This window comes from Olea europaea, chromosome 22 (genome assembly GCF_002742605.1).
Source record: "Olea europaea var. sylvestris chromosome 22, O_europaea_v1, whole genome shotgun sequence".
Taxonomy (NCBI): domain Eukaryota; kingdom Viridiplantae; phylum Streptophyta; class Magnoliopsida; order Lamiales; family Oleaceae; genus Olea; species Olea europaea.
Genome location: NC_036258.1, coordinates 483,832 through 503,627, shown reverse-complemented (window position 1 = coordinate 503,627; position 19,796 = coordinate 483,832). Strand labels below are relative to the sequence as shown.

Sequence of the window (19,796 nt, the reverse complement as noted above, 5' to 3'; positions counted from 1 at the left end):
AACTAATGAAAAGTTTAAGGATAAGAATGACATTAAGAATCGTTATGAATATAAATATTATTATGAATAAAGATTGAGAACCATAAGTGTAATTAAAATATAGTATAAGAAATGAAAAATTGTGGTTCTTCTATAAAAAGACAGAACACTGGCAATCAGGTGCTGCATTAAAATTCTGTAAACCAACTTTCTGTACATATAGTTTTATCCAATTTATTTTAGGATTAAACTACTTGTACACACAAAATATACATATTCATTGACATCCCCTATGTGTCAATAATCTGACAATTGATTGAAAAATGTGTTATCAAAATCAATGTACCAAAATCTATCAACTTACATGTGTTTAAACTATTAGGTCAAACTTTATGTACATGTTGCATGCTCTTTATTTTTATTCTTTTTGGTTAGTGTAAATGGTAAAATTTGATAGATATGATAAAAAAAGAGAGACCCTCTTTTAGTAAATTAAAAGCATAAAGTTATTATACACTTTGTCATCCCTCCGAAAATTCTATTTGCATGACGTAAATGGTGGCCCACGGTGTGAAGACTGCCTCTCGAATGTTTGGTCCAAGTGTACATAAACGGTGACCGTATCCAAATTTATCCTGGTGGCGAATAAGGGAGGAAGGCTGTCACTCCTCAAAGTTAGTTGGACGAAGCTTAAACATTTGAGTCACCAAAAAAATTAAAAAGAAAAAGCATCGATGTAGAAATTTTAAAAAAAAAATTAAATAAATAAATAAAATAAAATAAAGAATACCCTTTTGTCTGAAAAATAAGGCAGCGAGAAAAAATGCATACATTACATTTCACGAGTAGAGGACTATAAACCGAACAACATTTTTGAAATGATATTAACTTCGTTTTTTCGATTGTACATTCAGAATAATTACACATCAAAAGCGATTTAAATTCCTCTATTTAAAGTAGTAAGGAAGGTCAAGAACATAGAGGAGAAAATAAGCCCAAGTGACACCAGAAATCCCACCAAAGAAGAATCCTCCAGTGAATTTGGCCCAACCCTCAGCAGTTTGAAGCTGATCAGGCTCCTTTTTCCTGCCAGTCAGTGTTAACGAAGGTGCAGTTGATGGCTCACCCTCTTTGAATGATGAAATTCCATAAATTGTTAAGCAAAGACTCAGGATCACAACAAGGCCTGCTGCTGCTAGGGAACCAGCTCCACCTGCATAAGGTGTGTTTCGGAGGGGGCCGGTTTTCACGAACGGGCCGACGAGGAGAAAACCATGGGCAAGACCGACCTCGATGCCACGGAGAAGTGGGTTGACTGCGGTTCGATAGGCCGGGAGATTTGAGAGGTACCAAGCAATCAGTGGGCTTGATGTCACTGGGGTCTCAAGGCTTCCAATGAATGGATCACCATTGATGGGTTGAATCACTTGGTAAGTGGGCTGTGTCAAGGTGAAAGAAGGTCAATCTCAATCAAACTACAGCATTTAAAAGAAATTAGGCGAATCCACCAAAAGATTTTGACGTCTGCAATTATCAAACAAGACATCTCTCTCTTACCGTTTAAACTTTCAGATAATGTGCTTCATTATGATATGAGAACCGTTTATGAAAATTGTGCATGTACAGAGGCATTAAACACTAAACTTAACTAAGCAAATATATACGCATACAGCTTTAACTTTCTAGAAAAGATGGTACAACGACATGAAAACAGAACGTAATTTCCTAACCTTCTCAGACTGGACAGCTTTGATGGTGAAGCAAGACTTTCTCCTGGAAGGCAGAACTCTGAGTGGAGCTCCAGAAATACCCTTTGGAGTAACCAATCCTCTAGTCATGGAAGAAGAAAAATTGCTCTTGAGCTGGCTAGCCATGGTAGAAGTAGCAGTAGCCATATCTGAAATATGTGTTAGAACTCAGAATGACTGGTTACAGCAAGAACAAAGATATATGAAAGAATGTATAATAAAGAAAAAAGAGTTTTGTGTAAATTTTTTTCTGTGCAAAGAATATCTTTTGCACACAAATTTGTGGCTCTGAGTTGTGATCTTTAGTTGATGCAGGATTCTCATTGGGTGAGTTGGGTTCTAGACCTTATCCTTTCTTATCCTCATTGACAAGAATTTGGACGACAGGATGTGTGGGGTTCTAGTTCGACGTAGGGAGATTTGCAAGAAGAATTTATCTATATTTTAATGAATTAATTTTTTAACTTCGGACAGAACATCGACCCTAAAAAGGTAACAAGTCAAATTATTCAACCATGATAAATAAGAAGTTAATATATAATTGTTTCGCGCGTAGTCGCTAACAATTAAAAAGGGATCAGACGATTGTATAAGGAACAAACCTCTTGAGACAAAGTCCCAAAAAATAATGTTTTATTGGCGATGACTTTACAATTGGAATTTAAACAGAATGCCTCCAAAGGGAGCAAGCACACGAATACTGAAAAGAAATATTTTAAGTCTAAACTAAAGAATTGAAATTACATATTCTCTGTTTGAGAGTGTTTGATTCGGGGTCCTTTGCTCTATGTCTTTTCTTCCTTTTATATTTCCTTGATGATCTCTTCGTGATCAACCGCTTAGAAACCGCTTAATGCTTTATAACTGCCCATTTTCTTCATGGTGGCTAACTTATCGTGGAACTGCCGTCTCTAACTGCTGCCACTACTCTTTGTCGTTCAACCGTCTTTAACTGAATATCCTTGAATCGTGGAACGTGATAAGATTACTCAATAACTGTTTCGATAACTGCACTTTTGGATAACCATAACATCTTATGTTTGCTAAGATCTTGGGCGATTCGAAGGTTTGGGCGAGAACAGGGTCATAACTCTGGGCGACTGCAAGGCACTTCATTCGCTCAGATCTTGGGCGTTTTGCAAGTTTGGGCGATGGTGTTACCGCGTTCGTGGGCTTCCACTGCATTCATTAATAACTCTATTTGGGCCTTTATCCTGAATTGCCCAGTTGGGCTTCATTTTTCGGGCTATTCGATTTGGGCTGCACTTTTAGCTTATCAACAATTACCTCCCAATATGGCAGAATTAATACCAATTATTAATTTTTGCCATATTCACTTTGTATTTCCCAACAACATTTGAAATTCCCAAGAATTTCAATCATTATTTTCTTCCATAGCCTCAAAAGGCGCGACGTTGCAAACCCTTATAAACCCCAAATACGTGTCATTTCATCGCACTACTAAATCACGCCTCATTGTTCTGCGCTTCTCTCTCGCAATATTACTGTTCATCTTCTTTCTTCTCTGCTACGTTTCTCAAACAAGCTTCAACAAAACTTTATTTCGTTCCTAATGGCTGGCTGCTTCACAATCCCAATCTGGTGACTCTTTCAGTTTCGAAGACTTCCAGAAAATCCTCATTCGGCCATATATAACTCCGAACTTCCTTGCACCAACCAATGCCGAACTCAATGAGTTCTATCTAGGTCCTTCATTCAACAACGCCGAGGCCGTCGCACAAGTGGCGGTGGGCCAGCTGTTCCCTTGTACTCAAAGCCCTCCGTTTCTAAACTCTTTGTCGCTGAGGTCGCTTCACGAAAGAGGTATTCGCACTTGACCTAAATCTGATGTTGTTTTTCGTAGATGGCATGCTCGCCTTGTGGGCCATGGTCCTACCAAAGCAATTTTTGATAGTGCTAGGATTTCTGATTTGTTAGAAATCTCTCTTCAACACCCTATTTTTGATCCAGCGTTTTTCCCTATTGCTTTAAGTTTTTGGTCCTCTGAGTATAATACTTTTGTTTTCCCTTTTGGTCCCATGTCCATTACTTTAAGGGATGTTAGGGCCTTAGTAAATCTGCCACCTTTGGGCGATACCATTTTCCCTGGTATTTTAATTTCTGGTGTCTCCCCAAATTTGACAGAAAACTCACTGAGTCTTATTCAAGCTTACAAAGCTGTTATAATCACTCGAGCGCTGAGCCTTCCCATGCTGAGCGTGTGTCCTTTCTTCAGATTTGGCTTTGTAAATATGTTTTGTGTGTGTCAAGCATGAAGCCTTCTATGAGCTATTTACCCATGGCGCACGAATTAGAGCGTGGTAGGCGTCTGAATTTGTGTTCTTTCTTTTTGGCTGCTCTCTATTGAGGCATGGCTTCTCTCCAATTCCAATTGAAGAATGGTGCATCTCTCATTGGCAGTGGGCCTCTTTGGTTCATTAAAATATGGTTGAGAGCCTATTTTCCATCACTTGGTGCTCTATCCTTTTCCCTTCATTTTGCTAACTGCTATGGGCTAGCTATTGACCCACTGAGCCCTGTAAATATGTCCAGAAGGGACATCTTTTCATTCTTTTATACTTTGAATTCAATTCCTTCTTTCTTTTCTTTTCCTCCCTTTTTAACTCCAGATTATGTGCAACCCCCATCCACCCTGGACAGTGCGAGCACCTCTCTGCTCGTTTAAGTTCAGTTTTTGACCGAGAGGGAGTTGTTCCATGATATTTTGATTGGAACCAATGCCAAAGCTGGGTTGAAATATATGCTCCCCAATTTTTTGCTCGCCAACTTGGTTTTGGCCAAACTTGGCCTGTTTCCTCTTGTTATTCAAGAAATTTGATAGATCGCTTCTACACCATTAATAAGGCAGAGGCAGAGGCAAAAGCTATAGATGCTCGCAATATTCTTTTGACGAATAATTTTTCATTAGCCCCCTTCAATCCTAGCCATGTCATCCATCCCCTTTTTAAACAACTCTGACCATCGGTGCAGCGCAAATTGTTTGCAACTGATGCCAATCGCGCTTTCCATTCACTGGATCAGTCAGACATTTCTTCCACTTCTCCTGTTTTGGACACCCCTGTGTTCATTAGGAGTCCTTCCTCTTCTGCTCGTGCTAAACAGACTGTTCGTCCATCTACTTCTCTTCCTACCAAGCCCACTGCAGCTAAGAGTGCCCCAAGTTGCAAACGGCCAGCCTCAGCATCTCCCATATTGGAGGGTGATGATGACACTCCTCTCATTGTCAGGAGAAAGGTAATTAAATTAGTTTACTCACAAGCATACTTTTCTATACTTGAAACTTTTCTATGTATTGAAGGTTTATTCGGATTTCTCAGAAAAGCTCAGCCTCTCCTTTGAGGGCTTTGGTATTGGCAGCTCCTGCTCCATCATCCTCTGCTGAGACTACTTCATCCAAACTAGCTGATGAAGGGACTATGCTTAAAGAGAAACCTTCAGTCCCGAAATCCTCATCACAACCAATGGATGAGCCACCTTCTTCCCAGAGCGTCAACCCCCCAAGCGTCGAACCAGAAGGTAATACATTTTTTGATGTTTTACCTTTGCTTGTGCTATTGGTTTTTGATTTGTTGCTTTTTGAGTTCTGTAGATGCTCCCATGGGCTTGCCCGTTGTGGCAAAGTCTTCTCCCCCAGATAAAGGAAAGTCCTTACAAGTGGTGGAGCCACAGGTGATAGACTTGGCTGGGGATATGCCACCTCCTAAGATTGCTGATGAGGTAATCTTTGCTTCACTTTTACTTCCACTTTGTTTATTGTAGTGAAAACCTTCAATGTTGGCAATTTTCTTTGCAGGATGCTGATAAGATTGTGTGTTCCATCCAAGACTTGTTCACTTCCTAGGGGCAAGTCAAGACGTCTTGCCCTACTTCAACCAGTCGTCCTTCTGCTTCTTCAGAGGAAGATATGAAGTTCCTCAAGCAGTCGATATTTGAGTATGTGTCCTTTATGGATATGGACATCGGTCAGGCTAGTGCTGCCAAACATAAGGATAAGCTTGAGCATTTGAGTGCGAAGTTGGCGCAAGCACTGACACTTCCGTCGCTCAATCTTTCTGCTGATTTTAAAGCGACATTGAAAGTTGTCCATTTCGAGATTCTCTCCTTACTAGCCAAAAATATTGAACTGAAGGCCAAAAGTACTCAATATCTTCGCGCTGTATCTGAAAGAGAGTCTTTGCTTCTGGAAATCAACAAAGCTGAGGACGAATTGAATGAAATCTCTTCTAAAGTTATGATTGAAGACTCCTTGATGACCAGTTTGGCTGCACAGATGAAGGAGCTTCAAGCAAGGATGGAGGACTGCAAGACGAGAATGGCTGCTAAAAAACGTAATGCCTCCCAAGGAATTGAACGAACCAAGTCTTTGGTTGAGCAGTACAAGAAGCTGGAGGTTGATGATGATTTTGTAGCTGAATTGAATGTTACTTCTTCTCAGCAGAGCGAGGATTGGGGGAAACTTAGGGAAAGAATTCGTTCAATTTGGGGTGAATTGTAATTAAAACATCTAATGCCTTAACTTTTCTTTTTGTAACTTCGTATTAACTTTCCCTTTGTAACATCGTACTGATGCCTATTGGTAATTCTGAACATACCAACAGCCATTATCATTAATGAACGATTAATTTGTCTTCTTGTGTATTTATTGACGTTGTCTTTAATCGTCAACCGCCCAAATATTTAACTGCTTTATGCGATTCATGCACATTTTCCCTTGGTATTTCTGTCTCTTTTTCCAATACTTCGGGTCATTTGATTCTAGTTACTAGGCACGAATGTGGCTGTTCATATTTTGTCTCTTCACCTTCACGTCTCTATAAATGCACTTATATTCCACACTTGTCATTTTCATTTCCATTCTCTTCTCAAAATCAATTTGCTGCCATTGTTTGACATTTTGACAATCGATCCAAAACATTCGTCTTCCATGGAAATGGATCATTTGATCCGCCCATTTTGCCATCTTTCTTGATGTCACCTTTGGTATGGGAGATATAGGAAATATTCTTTGGCCAGCAAAGTTCTTCCCATTGTCTCCATGTTCCTTACAAGGAGTTCCATAATGAAAGACAATTTTTTAGGACGCCTGCAAGCCACCTTGCTTGCTGAGAGTGTTTTTCAGCCTCCTTACCTGTTATTGCAACGATGCATTTAGGAAGGCGATGTGAGGGTGCTTCTTCTTCCTTTCTGCTTGCTGAGAGTGCTTCTCGGCCTCTCTGCTTGCCTTTAAAGCAGTGCGATCAGGATGGCAATCAAGGCCAGTTCACCCTCTTACTCGGCGATCGACCGGGAGATTAGTTTGCTCTTAATTGTAGATTATAGAGTATTTAGTATTTTGCAACTTTGTAATGAACGTTTGGTAATAAAGGAATTGATTTGAACGCATTTCGTTCTGACCCTTTTTAATCTACGACCGTTCAACGCGATTTGATTACGCTTTTATTTGTTCACTTTTCCATAAGGAAGAAACATATTTTTTTAAATATTTTCCATTAATGAACCTCATGTGCTTGGTACCGTCCAAATCTTCCAAATGATAGACTCCATTAGGCAATACATTATTTATTTTATATAGTCCTTTTCAATTGGGCGACCACTTGCCATACTTTGGATTTTTGCTATCCAAAGGGAGTATTGTTTTTCAAACCAATTCGCCCAGGCTGAACGACTTGGCTATAACTTTTTTATTATAAAATTTAGTCATTCTTCTTTTTTGAACTCGCAATCTATCTAGGACGTCCAACTTTAATTCGTCCAATTCCAATAAGTTTTGAACTAGTGATTCGGTATACTCATCACCACTTAACTTATGTTGCAAACACACTCTGATTGATTGCACGTTGATTTTCATAGGCAAAACGGCCTCCTGTCCATAAGTAAGTTGGAAAAGAGTAATTTTGGTACTTGATCGAGGCGATGTCCTATAAGCCCATAAGGCCTTGTTTAGACATTCGTGTCAATTTCTTACATTTTCATCTATCATTTTCCTTATGATATTTTTTAGAATCTTATTATAAGATTCTGCTTGTCCGTTGGATTGAGCGTAATATGGTGTGGAGTTCACTAATTTAACTCCAGACTTGCTCAAGAATTTATTCACTTGATCCCCATTTAAAGATGTTCCGTGATCTACCATCAAAGTTTGTGAAATTCCAAATCTATAAATAATGTGATCACGGATAAATTCTATGACATTCTTTTGGGTGATCTCCTTTAAAGGTATCGCTTTTACCCACTTAGTGAAATAGTCAGTTGCAACTATAACAAAGGTATGTTGCTTGGACGATGAGGGATAAATCTTCCCTATCAGGTCTATCGCCCAACCCTTAAACGGCCAAGGTTTGATAATAGGTGTCATCTCTCGTGCTGGCGCCCTTTGTATTGGACCATGCTTTTGGCGTGCTAGACAACTCTTTGCATACTGAACGCATGATTCTCCCATCTTTGGCCAAAAATATCCATTCCTAATAATTAGCCATCTCATCCTTTGGCCAGTTTGATGAGCTCCACATATCCCTTCGTGCACTTCAACCATGATCGTCCTGACTTCTTGTAAACTTACACATTTTAGCAATATACCATCAGAGCGTTTCTTAAACAACTCTTCATCTATCAGTATATAGTTTAGCAAACGCAACTTCATTTTTTTACTATTTCCTATATTAGGTTCTTTAAGGAACCTTTTAATCTCTGCCCTCCAATCTATTGCATCTCCATCTTGTATGCAATGAATTTTAATCGTTCTCGCTCTTCTTTGGACCACGGGTAATATTGTTCCATACTCATAAGTAGACTTCCAATTTAAAACCTTTGAGTACCTTGAGGCCATCTGGGCCAATTCGTTTGTTACGTCATTATATATCCTATTAACACATTGAAGCTCTATTTTGTCGAATTCTTCCAACAACTCTTGGGCGATTTCATACTGACTTATAATGGAATTACTTTGGCATTTAAAATCACAAATTAATTGTTGAATTACCAATTGTGAATCGCCTCTAACGATCACATTCTTTACCCCCATATTTATCATTAATTCTAGGCCCACGATTAAGGCTTCGTATTCGGCCTGATTGTTGTGCACATCCTGTCCAAAGTGAATGCAAACTTGTAACAAATCCTTAAAGGATTTATCAATGCTACTCCTACTCCTACTCCTACTCCTACACCTACACCTTTAGAGGTTTTCGATCCATTGAAATATAAAACCCAAGGTTTTAATTCGAATGAGCTGATCTCTGACTCAATTTCTTCAGGCATATCAAGGCATGGATGATCGGCCAGAAAGTTAGCCAAAGCTTGATTTTTGACTGCCTTTTGGGGTATGTATTGTACTTCAAATTCTAATAAAGCTAATGTCCAAAGGCCTACTCTTTGGTGCAAAATAGGGCGAGAAAACATATACTTAACCAAATTTACTTTAAAAATTAAATAAACGGTTACGGGCCGTAAATAATCCCTTAACTTTGTACATGTGAAATACAATGTAAGACATAATTTTTCAATGGCAGAATAATTACATTCATATTTCGTTAACCGTCTACTCAAGCAGTAAATTGCCCTTTCTTCACCAAATTGGTCTTCCTGCACGACCATTCCAGCTATTGATTCTTTTTCAGCCGATACATACACTTTCATTGGCTGTCCTTGGATTGGTGACACCAATACTGGTGGACTTGATAAATATGTCTTTAGGCTTTCAAAAGCCTTTTGATGCTCTTCTTTCCAGACGAATTCGTCCTGATTTTTCAACTTTAAAAGCGACGAAAAAGCTTTAGTTCGCCCTGCACAGTTAGAAATAAAGCGTCTTAAAAAGTTTACTTGGCCTAAAAACCTTTGCAATTCTTTTTTGTTACTAGGTGGTTTGGCCTCTAGAATGGCCTTCGCTTTATTTTTATCAAGTTCAATCCCACTTTTGTGTACTAAGAAACCAAGAAAATTCCCTGCATTAACACCAAATGCACATTTCAAGGGATTCAACTTTAATTTATATTGCTTCATTCGCTCAAATGAACATCTTAATTGTTCAAAATGGTCCTCTTCCTTAATGGATTTGACCACTATATCATCTACATACACTTCAAAAAACTTGCCTATCATATCATGAAAAATCAAATTCATTGCCCTTTGATAAGTCGCTCTTGCATTTTTCAGGCCGAAAGGCATAACTACCCATTCAAAACATCCTAAAGACCCCGGGCATCTAAAGGCAGTTTTGTGTATATCTTCATCAACTATATAAATTTGATTGTATCCTAAATACCCATCCATGAATGAATACATTACATGTCCGGTAGCCGATTCTACTAAAAAATCTACCGTGGGCATTTGATATTCATCTTTAGGTGTGGCTATGTTTAGATTCCTAAAGTCTATGCACACCCTTAGTTTACCATTCTTTTTTAATACTGGCACGATATTGGACAACCATTCAACATATCTGGACGTTCTAATAAAGCCTGCTTTTAATAATCGCTCTATCTCTTCCTTAATTTCAGGGAGTACATTAGGAGCGAAACGCCTAGGAGATTGCCTATGAGGTTTAAAATTAGGTTTGGTTAGTATTCTATGTTCCACCAAATCTCTATCTAAACCAGGCATATGTTCATATTCCCAAGTAAAACAATCTTTGTACTCCTTTAATAAAGCGATTAATTTATCACTAACCTCTTGATCGAGCATTTAGCTGATGAACGTTGGGCAATCTTCTCCTTCATTGTCAATATTCACTTTAATCAGGGGGTCTTGTGCTTGAGCGTATCCAGGCTTGGCAATCCTTATCACTTCGTCGTCCAGTTCCCTTGTAGGCACTTCTTCTTCTAAACAATCCACCTTGTTAACTTCTCGGTCAATACTTCGTTCCAACTCGAACACTGCCACTTTATCTCTCAATACTTTCAAGGCTGCTTCTTCTTTCATCTTGTCCTTGGATTCTTTTTTGAAAGCCATTAATTTGGCTTTGAAAGCCTGAATATCGGCCATTTGCCTTTGTTACTTACAACTTATTTAAAACTCCTTGATTATTCTTTTGCCAATTACTGGTTCCTCTAGGGCCACTATGTTTGGCCTCATCTGACTGAACATTTCAGTGAGTGCATCCACCGAAAACGGCTCTTCACTCTGCGCAACAATCTGAGTTTCTTCTCCATCTTGGACTACTCTGACAGGTCCATAATTTCCTTTGTACATGAACCTTTCTACTGAGTTTGCTTCTGCGACAAAAGGTTTATGATCGGCCTGCACCACTTCTGTTTCGCCTTTGTCATTCCAAAAAACCAGACATTGATGGAGCGATGAGGGTATACAGTGACTTCCATGTATCCAATCCCTTCCTAATAACACATTGAAACTAGTAGGACCATCTATTACAAAGAAGACTGTGGTCCTAGTAGTTGTCCCTATAGTTATGTCCAATGGCATAACCCCTTTAGCTGAGGTTGCTCCTCCATTGAAACTAGTAAGGACGACTTCTGTTGGGATCATATCGTTTTCTGTCTTCGTAATTTTTCTCATCATCCTAGATGGAATGGTATTTATAGTTGCTCCATTGTCGACAATTACTTTTGCCACAGGTATGCCGTTAACTAGAGCTTTAACGTACAATGGCCTCAAGTGTTTAGTTAACTTCATGGCTGGCTGCTTAAAAATAACCTTTTCGGCAGCATCTAGTTCCACTTCCTGCTTGTCCTCCGTCGAGTTACCCTTTTGTGATAAGTCAACGTGCAGCATATCACACTGAGCCTCTATCTCCTGAATTTCCTTTTTACTGTTTTCTAATGCTTCTTCTTCAGTAACCCAACCTGTGGGAGGAGACATTATTCTTGGAAGTAATCCATACTTTTCAGAGCGAGGCACTCTCTTCTTTCTTTTGGGCGTCCCGTACAGCACGTAATAATCGAAAGAACGCCTAGATGGTTCTCCCAATAAGTCTACTTCACGAATTCCCTCTCGATGTAGTTGCTTCAACAGAGTATTGTACGATACTCCTCTTCTTCTTCTTTCTGCCTCCAGATCGATTTCTTCTTCGATGTCTGTCATACCATCATCTTCTTCACCATTGTAGGCCTCTCTAGAAGTTTGGCCTTCTTCATATTCCAGCATGCATGCTTCCTCTTCATTATCCTCCTTTTCTTCTTATTCCTTCCCTTTATTCTTGAACTCATTGGCTAATAAATAGTTATTAGCCACGACAAGAGGTAACGTACCAAACTGAATAGTAAGGGACTGATCTGGATCTTCTCCATCCCTTCTGTCTCGCTCAAACTTCGACCTCCCAGAAGAAGTGTCTAGCAATTCTTCCATAGGTTCGCCTGTACCAGCCTCTTCACCGTCTTTGAGAACATTCTGATTGGCTGTCTCGAGTAGTCTAAGTGCTTTAGGACGCAGCATTCCCTGTTGTTGCCTCATCATTCGCCCGTAGTTCCGTTGAAAATGCATTTGTTGGGTTCTAGTCATCTCGTTGAAAGGTATCGCCCTTCCAGCCTTATCCTGGAACGAATGTCATACATTTGGTTGGCAAGGTTGCGGTCTGAATGTTCTCCCATTATTTACTGGCCTGAACTGCCTCTCAAAAGGCAGTCCCTTATAGAACGATACACCCCGCCCTCTACCAGACTGAGCGTTTGGGAAAAAACTAGGGTGATTGTGATGCTGCCATATCCCTGGTTTCTCTGCATTTGCACTCACTTGTTTTTTGCATCTTGCACATAGGACGTCTTCGTCCTTTTTGGCTCTTTTCCTTTGATACGTTCAAAGACACTGAGATGCGGTTCAGGGTCTTTTTCTCCATCATCCATAACCAACTTGAATTTTGGCAACTTATTTTTGAAACCAGACGTCACCATGTTCACTCCAAGTGGCTGTGGAAAAGGATTTTCATCCACTGCCATCTTTCTCTTATCCTCGAACGTAATTCATCATTTTTCAATGACATCCTGTAACACATGGCGAAAAACCAAACAGTTGTTAGTCAAATGTGACTATGCATTATGCCACTTACAATATTTTTTACCCTTAATTTGTTTAGGGCTTGGTGATTTATGTTTATCGCTCAGTTTTATCTGCTTATCCTTATATAATTTATCAAATATAAGGTCAGCTTTGGTTACATCGAACGAGAACGTTCTAGCCTTTATGTTTTCATCTTTTATAGGCTCATCCTTACCCGACGGTCTAGGCTTAGCCATTATAGGACAAGTATACGTGTCTCCTTTAACTAATTCGACCAAACACATTTCGGTTTGATCGTAATACTCGTCATTAATGGTATGAACATCAAAATTTGGGTCTCTATAATAAGTCTCCTTGCTAGAATTTTTCATTTGTTCTTCTTCTCTTATTAATCGTTCATACCTAATCACGTTTGTGCTCAATTGGAAAAGATCAGAAAATTCCTTGTCTTGGAACTTCTTCTTCCGATCGAAGTTTAGACAACCTTGAGCGATTTTGACAAACTCCTTTTCGAGCAAAGGTACAAAACATTTACTTCTTGCTGTCTTGAACCTTTGAAGGAAACCTTCTGCCCATTCGTTTGGCATTTGACGTAGATTCGTCAAATCGACCAAAGTAACTTCAGACTCAGTCTTATAAAACTGAGCGTGGAACAATTGCTCCAATTATTGCCATATTTGAACAGAGTTTGCTGGCAAATTGATAAACCAGGAGAATGCTACTCCTATTAATGAACTAGGGAAAAGCCTCATTTTATAGTAATCGTTTACTTCACCACTTTGCAATGTGAATCGCCCTATGTGTTCCAGAGTAGACACCTCTCCTAAACCGGTAAACAATGAGAATTCTGGCACTTTGTACCCTCTAGGCCATGGATATGCTTGATCTATCCAATCAGGATATGGCTTTGTGTAAGTCGGCCTAATGACAGGACGTACTCCAAAAGCCATCTGGTCCTGTACGATTTCCATAATCTGATTCCTCAACATGACGCTGGGGTCATATGAAATTCCTACAGGTAGGTTGACCGGTTGATTTGCTTGAGGCCTGATGTTTGGTCCTTGATTGGCAACAAAGTTACCATGATTTGGGTCATTGTTACTATTAGCCTGAACATTTATTTCATCATTAACACGTGGGGTATTCTGTCCATTATTTAGGACATTATATCTTATATTTAGGTTACCCCCCAAGTTAAATGTACCAATGCCACTATTCTGATTTGATATTAAACCACCCCCCTGGTTTGAAGTAGAGGGATCAAAATGTGGTTCTACCCTTTGATTTAAACTTAGGACTGGGGGATTATGTCCCACAATTGTCCTAGTTTGAAAGTGGTTTGTAAGAGGCACAACTGGCTGACAAATTTGGCCTACTAACTTATTCATTATTTCGTTCAAAGTATTCAGTTGTTTGGCCATGTTGTCATAATGTGCATTCTCATTCTGGGTAAATCTTTCCATATTATGAATATTTCATAGATTTACCTGTTCAACGACATCTTGTGTGAGTTCTCTGAGTAATGCACGTATGGTTCGAGGACTCAACTCTGTCATTGGTTCGTAACAACTATGATTGCTTTGATTCTGTCCATCTGTTCGTGGAGAGCTATGCTGCTCCTCATATCGTTCGATCACAGACTGGACTCCTCCCTGACTTGCTGCTTCCTTATCGGATTTCTGAGGCATATTGTTTCACCTTTTGTATCTTCAACACCAAACACCAAGATCCCACTGGGCGTGTCAAATTGTTTCGCGCGGATAGTCGCTAACAATTAAAAAGGGATCAGACGATTATGTAAGGAACAAACCTCTTGAAATAAAGTTCCAAAAAGGAATGTTTTATTGGCGATGACTTTACAATTGGAATTTAAACAGAATGCCTCCAAGGGGCGCAAGTATATGAGTACTGAAAAGAAATGTTTTAAATCTAAACTAAGGAATTGAAATTACATATTCTCTGTTTGAGAGTGTTTGATTCGGGGTCCTTTGCTCTATGTCTTTTCTTCCTTTTATATTCCCTTGATGATCTCTTCGTGATCAACCGCTTAGAAACCGCTTAATTGCTTTATAACTGCCCACTTTCTTCATGGTGGCCAACTTATCGTGGAACTGCCGTCTCTAACTGCTGCCACTACTCTTTGTCGTTCAACCGTCTTCAACTGAATATCCTTGAATCGTGGAACGTGATAAGATTACTCAATAACTGTTTCGATAACTGCACTTTTGGATAACCATAACATCTTATGTTTGCTAAGATCTTGGGCGATTCAAAGGTTTGGGCGAGAACATGGTCATAACTCTGGGCGACTGCAAGGCACTTCATTCGCTCAGATCTTGGGCATCTTGCAGGCGATAGTGTTACCGCGTTCGTGGGCTTCCACTGCATTCATTAATAACCTTATTTGGGCCTTTATCATGAATTGTCCAGTTGGACTTCATTCTTCGGGTTATTCGATTTGGGCTGCAGTTTTAGCGTGTCAACAATAATATATGGGATATTCATAAAATAAAATAAAATAAAAATCCTGACCAACTTGTTATCGTATTCAAACTGGAATCACTCTATTGATGCTTATTCAGCTTTCTTTGCATACGATCTTAGGTTATGACCACACCGATTCTCAAATTTTCACTATTGAACTAATCGATTGGACTAGCTGCTATGTTTGAAATGGATTCAATACTTAGCTGTGACAGCACATTATTTTTCACCTTTAAATTTCATTTAACAATTTTCCGTGTCAAACATGTCATGAATTGTTACCGTTGAGAAAAAAAATGGAAAAATGTTCAATTATCGTTGAACTAGAACTGAACTGTTGAATCACTTCGAAGTGAATTTTTTTTTTATAAAAGTTGTGCGAGGGTACCAAGTCTAGTTCTACCAAGAAGAAACGTACGCGCAAGAGATGTTTCAATTCAAAGCCGTCAATTAATTTCCAATGCATTTTCTCCCGTAAAAACTACAGAAATCACAAAGTTGTCGAATGATTAACAGGAGTAAATCATTTCAATCATTCTTTATACTTTTTTCTTCACATTCGAGATCGCCAAATATTCAAGAATTATTTCTATCACTGTTTCTTGAAAAGATCATAAACGGTGTACAAGATTTTGGATTTCAATGCAAAAGTTGGATTGAGTCTCCATTCATGGGAGCTGATTGTCACGGGCCTAGTTTCGTTACACCCGAACAAACTAGAGCCGTGCGGCCTTAACGCTCTACAATTCCCGCACCTCACAAGAAAACGTTAAGTCAGCCTTTCTACGCCCACAAATAATTTAACCAATGAGGCTAAATTATACCCACGTTGAAGAGAATTTTGAAGTAAGTAATATATGGAAAACAAGTAAGGATTGGGGAAACTTTCTTTATATAAATGAAAGGAAAAACTTTATAATCTCTCTAATGAATAAACTCTCTTCACTCTTATATTCTCTACACTTTCTAACCTCTACTCCATACCATTTACATATGAGACTACCTCTCTATTTATAGAAAAACTTTAACCTCCTTAACCTTCCACTTTACAACTTGCGCTTGGTTGTCGCCACCTCGTGCTTGGTTGTCGCCAACTCATTCTTAGTTGTCTTCAAGTGGATGGTATTACAACTTGCATTGCAAGTTGTCGCCAACTCGTGCCTAGCTTGCATACAACTCGCGCCTAGCTTGCACCGTTGATATTTATCCTTGCCAACTCGTGCTTAGCTTGCATACAACTCGTGCTTAGCTTGCAAGTGGCCCACAAGTGGACAAGTTGTGCAACTTGCCCACTTGCATCCTCAAAATATCCGGCTGCAGGTCCATATATTTTTCCTCCCAAAATGGCTGGGTCGAGACTTAGAAAAACCTCATTAACGCCCTGAAAAAATGCACAATCTAGGTAGCCTGCATTCTGCCCCAAAATCATCTATGCATTCCCAGCCCGAGTTTACCTGCAACCTTTACCGAATCTACTTGCGTCCCCTATCGCAAGCTGTTCCGTCCTTTTGAAACGCGTTAACCGCGCTATCTTGCGATCGCTACCGGAACGGATCGAACGCGACCGCGTGAGGTGTAAATCACTCCCCCACTGAATTTGGCGACGCACTCATCGCCATATACCTCCGAAGCATAGACCTTATTTGCCATAAGTCTATCTCATTTTCCCACCTTGTGCCATGACATTCCCGTGTCATGCCATGTCTTAAGTCATGATCTTGCGATCCGTGACATGATGCAAACTTAAGCATGCTTCGGCCAAACAGCTTAAAGACCTGGTGATGTGTCACCAGGGTTGTCGACAAGATATGAAATTGCCAAAATAAACAAAAAAATGTTATCTAGCACTACTTACGTTGAACATCAGTCGAGGTGTCATCATATGGTTAATTAAACCTATGATTTAACGCCACAAGTACTACCACTTAGACTTAACATCAAGAATAGCATTGACAAGGCCGAACTCATCATCTCTATATAATAGTGAGAGCCAATTGAGACCATGTATTCATTCGATTGTAGAAACTTAAGAAAAACAAACCTTCGTACTCAAATCCAAGAAAAGAAGGCCAGAGAAAGAAAATCAGGAATTCAAACCGAATCGAACTTGGTTTTATTGCCTAAAGCCAAGATTAGGAGAGGTTTTCCTCCCCTCATCAAAAACAACTTCAGCAAAAAATTAAAGAATAGAGTATAGTACACAGGCAATGCAGCCAGATCTTGTCCAATGCACAAGAATGCTACGATGTGCCAATGTTATCCAGCATCTCAAAGGGGATTTTAAGACCAAATACCTGCCCAACTACCGAGAACCACGACACCAGATATTTCTCTGTTGTCACCCCACCTTGAACAACTGAAGCTTCATTGGTTAAGAGTAGCTTCATCCAGTCACTTGTTCCACAAGGATGCAGTGTATACCATGGCCGGTTCAATTGAGGGTGCTCCTACAAATTACACAACCAAACTTTCTTAGTTAACAGACCCAAACTTGGAGAGTAAGAGTTATAGTATAAGTTCATAGTAGTTATAGAGGTTCAAAGCATTAGAGAAAAATATCAAGATAACAGGAACAAAAAGAAGTTCACCTCCTGGGTTATAAACGTCCACTTGGATTCTCTTAGCAGTTTTCCAGAATTAGGAGGGATATCCTTTTCAATCTCATCCAAAACCAAAGTCTGTCCATCTACAAAGTTAAAATGAATCAGTCCGTTTGGTTAACGTTTATCAAACCCGCAAAATGATAACAGTATCAGTGCATATAATGTTGATGAATTCGAAAGGTTCAATAGTCAATCTTGAACATATAGATAGCTTGAAATAGTTGGAATGGTTGTCAAATATCAATAAAACCAGCATCAGATATAGCCACTGGGAGGGATTATGCTTATAACAAAACTGAGAAAAATAAATAATTGCAGCAAATGCTATTTTAACACTGAATTTGTCAATATATGTTCACAAAACCATTCAATCAAATTCTTGTCGCAAAGTGATTAAAGGTATAAACGTACCACTTTGGTAAGCACGAAAATAGAGCACAGGTACTCTATATGAGGCACTATAGACGATATGGAAGTCATAGTGATTTACTTCACGACAATAATCTTGAACCTTGCAAGAAAAGAAATAAAATGGCGATGAAGTAGAGAATTAAACCAACCACCGCATTCATGTCTTCGTGAAAATAATCCAATTATAACCAAAGTTGGAAACAATGCGATCATACGGATATGTTTTCTTTCTTGCAAGACTATGAAGGAAATTAGACTATAAAGTTATCAACAAGTGAGATCAAAAATTCATATCAAACAGTGTTGTTACTATCAAAACTTCTCATTTGGCACTAATGATATATTTGTATCCAATGCTTTTAGATGTGCAAAAAATAATAGTAATTTCAAAAACCCGCAATCTATTATATCAGAACAGAAAATTCTTTGACGACAAACACGATAATCACAAGATCTAGCCGTACTACAACTAGCACTCATTTAGTACACCGGAAAATTTCTCAGATGATCTTAGCCAGTTAAGCAAACAGTCTTTCATAATGCAGACGTAGGCTGAACCAACATAAGAAGATTTTCATATACTCATACCAATATGGCATCATCAATAAATTCATCTACATTGGAGCAACTATACTCTTCTTTCTCAATCTGATGCCCTTTATGATGATCTACCTGTAAAATAAAACATTAGAATATCTTGGAATAACTTCGAATGCTTCATTCTTTTTTCTGGCTGCAAAATGGATGAAAAATTGTTAGTTGCAGATCTCAGAAAACCCACCTGATCAAAACCAGGAAGAATTACATTTTCCATTGATAAGTAACCTTCCACCTTAAGAGAAAAAACAAAATAGGAAAATAAATCATACAACTTTTGGATTAAATTAATTGACAGGAACATGTACGAGATGCTCCAAGTAGAATTACATGATTGAAGGGAATCCCGGGCCGTTTTGAAGAAGGGAGCCATGACCACTGAGGAAGAGCTGAATTGAACTTTTCCCATAGCTCTGAAAAGGCACAAGCAGCGATTTTAAACTCAGCAGCCGAAAGGGTCCCATCCAAAGATGAAATATTGATATTGATTGAAGCCATTAGAGCCGCCGGAGTTGATTCGGGAAATTCGTCGAACACCCAGAAGATGATGATCGGAGGATTTACAAATTAATTTCAGAACGTTTCTGTCGTCACCAAAAGTACGAGTATATAAATTAAGCAATATGCGTACGTTTTTGCCAAAACGCCATGCCCTAACCACGGGTAGATTTTCAAATTCTGTTTTAATTTAATCAATTATATTTATAATAAAAATATCAATCTTTATTTTAATTAATTCATTTTAATACCATGTGAATTATGCTTTTATTTTATATTTTATAAATTTTGAAATTACTAGATATTACTTTTTTCATTTTAATATATTTCAAAAATGTTTAATAATATTAAATATTAAGATAAGGGCATGTTTGATACCTTCATTTTCCATGAAAAATGGAAAACATTTTTCATTTCCATCCAAAAATGCATATTTGATGGCAAAAAATTCTATGGAATTGATTTTCTTGGTACAACCCATTTATGCATCATTTTCCACCTTTTTAAG

General features: G+C 38.8%; 3 protein-coding genes across 5 annotated transcripts in view; all 3 read right to left on the bottom strand.

Moving 5' to 3' along the window:
• Positions 1-794: 794 nt before the first annotated feature.
• On the bottom strand, positions 795-2,022 carry LOC111371273 (photosystem I reaction center subunit XI, chloroplastic-like). Its single transcript, XM_022993169.1, has 2 exons — positions 1,710-2,022; positions 795-1,418 (listed from the first exon to the last, which is right to left on the bottom strand). The coding sequence occupies exons 1-2, from the start codon at positions 1,872-1,874 to the stop codon at positions 927-929; spliced, it is 657 nt and encodes a 218-aa protein (XP_022848937.1). The 5' UTR covers positions 1,875-2,022; the 3' UTR covers positions 795-926.
• Positions 2,023-17,278: 15,256 nt separating this feature from the next.
• LOC111371272 (ubiquitin-like-conjugating enzyme ATG10) lies at positions 17,279-19,416 on the bottom strand. Of its 3 annotated transcripts, XM_022993166.1 has the most exons (6): positions 19,121-19,416; positions 18,975-19,025; positions 18,782-18,865; positions 18,194-18,293; positions 17,768-17,865; positions 17,279-17,626 (listed from the first exon to the last, which is right to left on the bottom strand). In XM_022993166.1, the coding sequence occupies exons 1-6, from the start codon at positions 19,286-19,288 to the stop codon at positions 17,420-17,422; spliced, it is 708 nt and encodes a 235-aa protein (XP_022848934.1). In that variant the 5' UTR covers positions 19,289-19,416; the 3' UTR covers positions 17,279-17,419. The 3 variants fall into 3 exon arrangements, with proteins under 3 accessions (XP_022848934.1, XP_022848936.1, XP_022848935.1); XM_022993168.1 differs by lacking the exon at positions 18,782-18,865 and having other exon boundaries at positions 19,121-19,415; XM_022993167.1 differs by lacking the exon at positions 18,975-19,025 and having other exon boundaries at positions 19,121-19,415.
• LOC111371836 (FRIGIDA-like protein 3) overlaps positions 19,364-19,796 on the bottom strand; it is a 9,128-nt gene continuing 8,695 nt past the window's right edge. The window contains exon 3 of the mRNA XM_022994007.1: positions 19,364-19,468. Within this exon, the coding sequence (XP_022849775.1) occupies positions 19,364-19,468 (105 nt within the window). The remainder of the gene's footprint in view (positions 19,469-19,796) is intronic.

Excerpts from the sequence above, each read along its gene's own strand:
- LOC111371273 (XM_022993169.1), bottom strand. The coding sequence starts at position 1,874 with ATGGCTACTGCTACTTCTACCATGGCTAGCCAGCTCAAGAGCAATTTT. Across the intron at positions 1,419-1,709 it reads AAGCTGTCCAGTCTGAGAAG|CCCACTTACCAAGTGATTCA; the intron begins GTTAGGAAATTA and ends ACCTTGACACAG.
- LOC111371272 (XM_022993166.1), bottom strand. The coding sequence starts at position 19,288 with ATGGCTTCAATCAATATCAATATTTCATCTTTGGATGGGACCCTTTCG. Across the intron at positions 19,026-19,120 it reads CCGGGATTCCCTTCAATCAT|GTGGAAGGTTACTTATCAAT; the intron begins GTAATTCTACTT and ends TTTTCTCTTAAG. Across the intron at positions 18,866-18,974 it reads TTCTTCCTGGTTTTGATCAG|GTAGATCATCATAAAGGGCA; the intron begins GTGGGTTTTCTG and ends TTTATTTTACAG.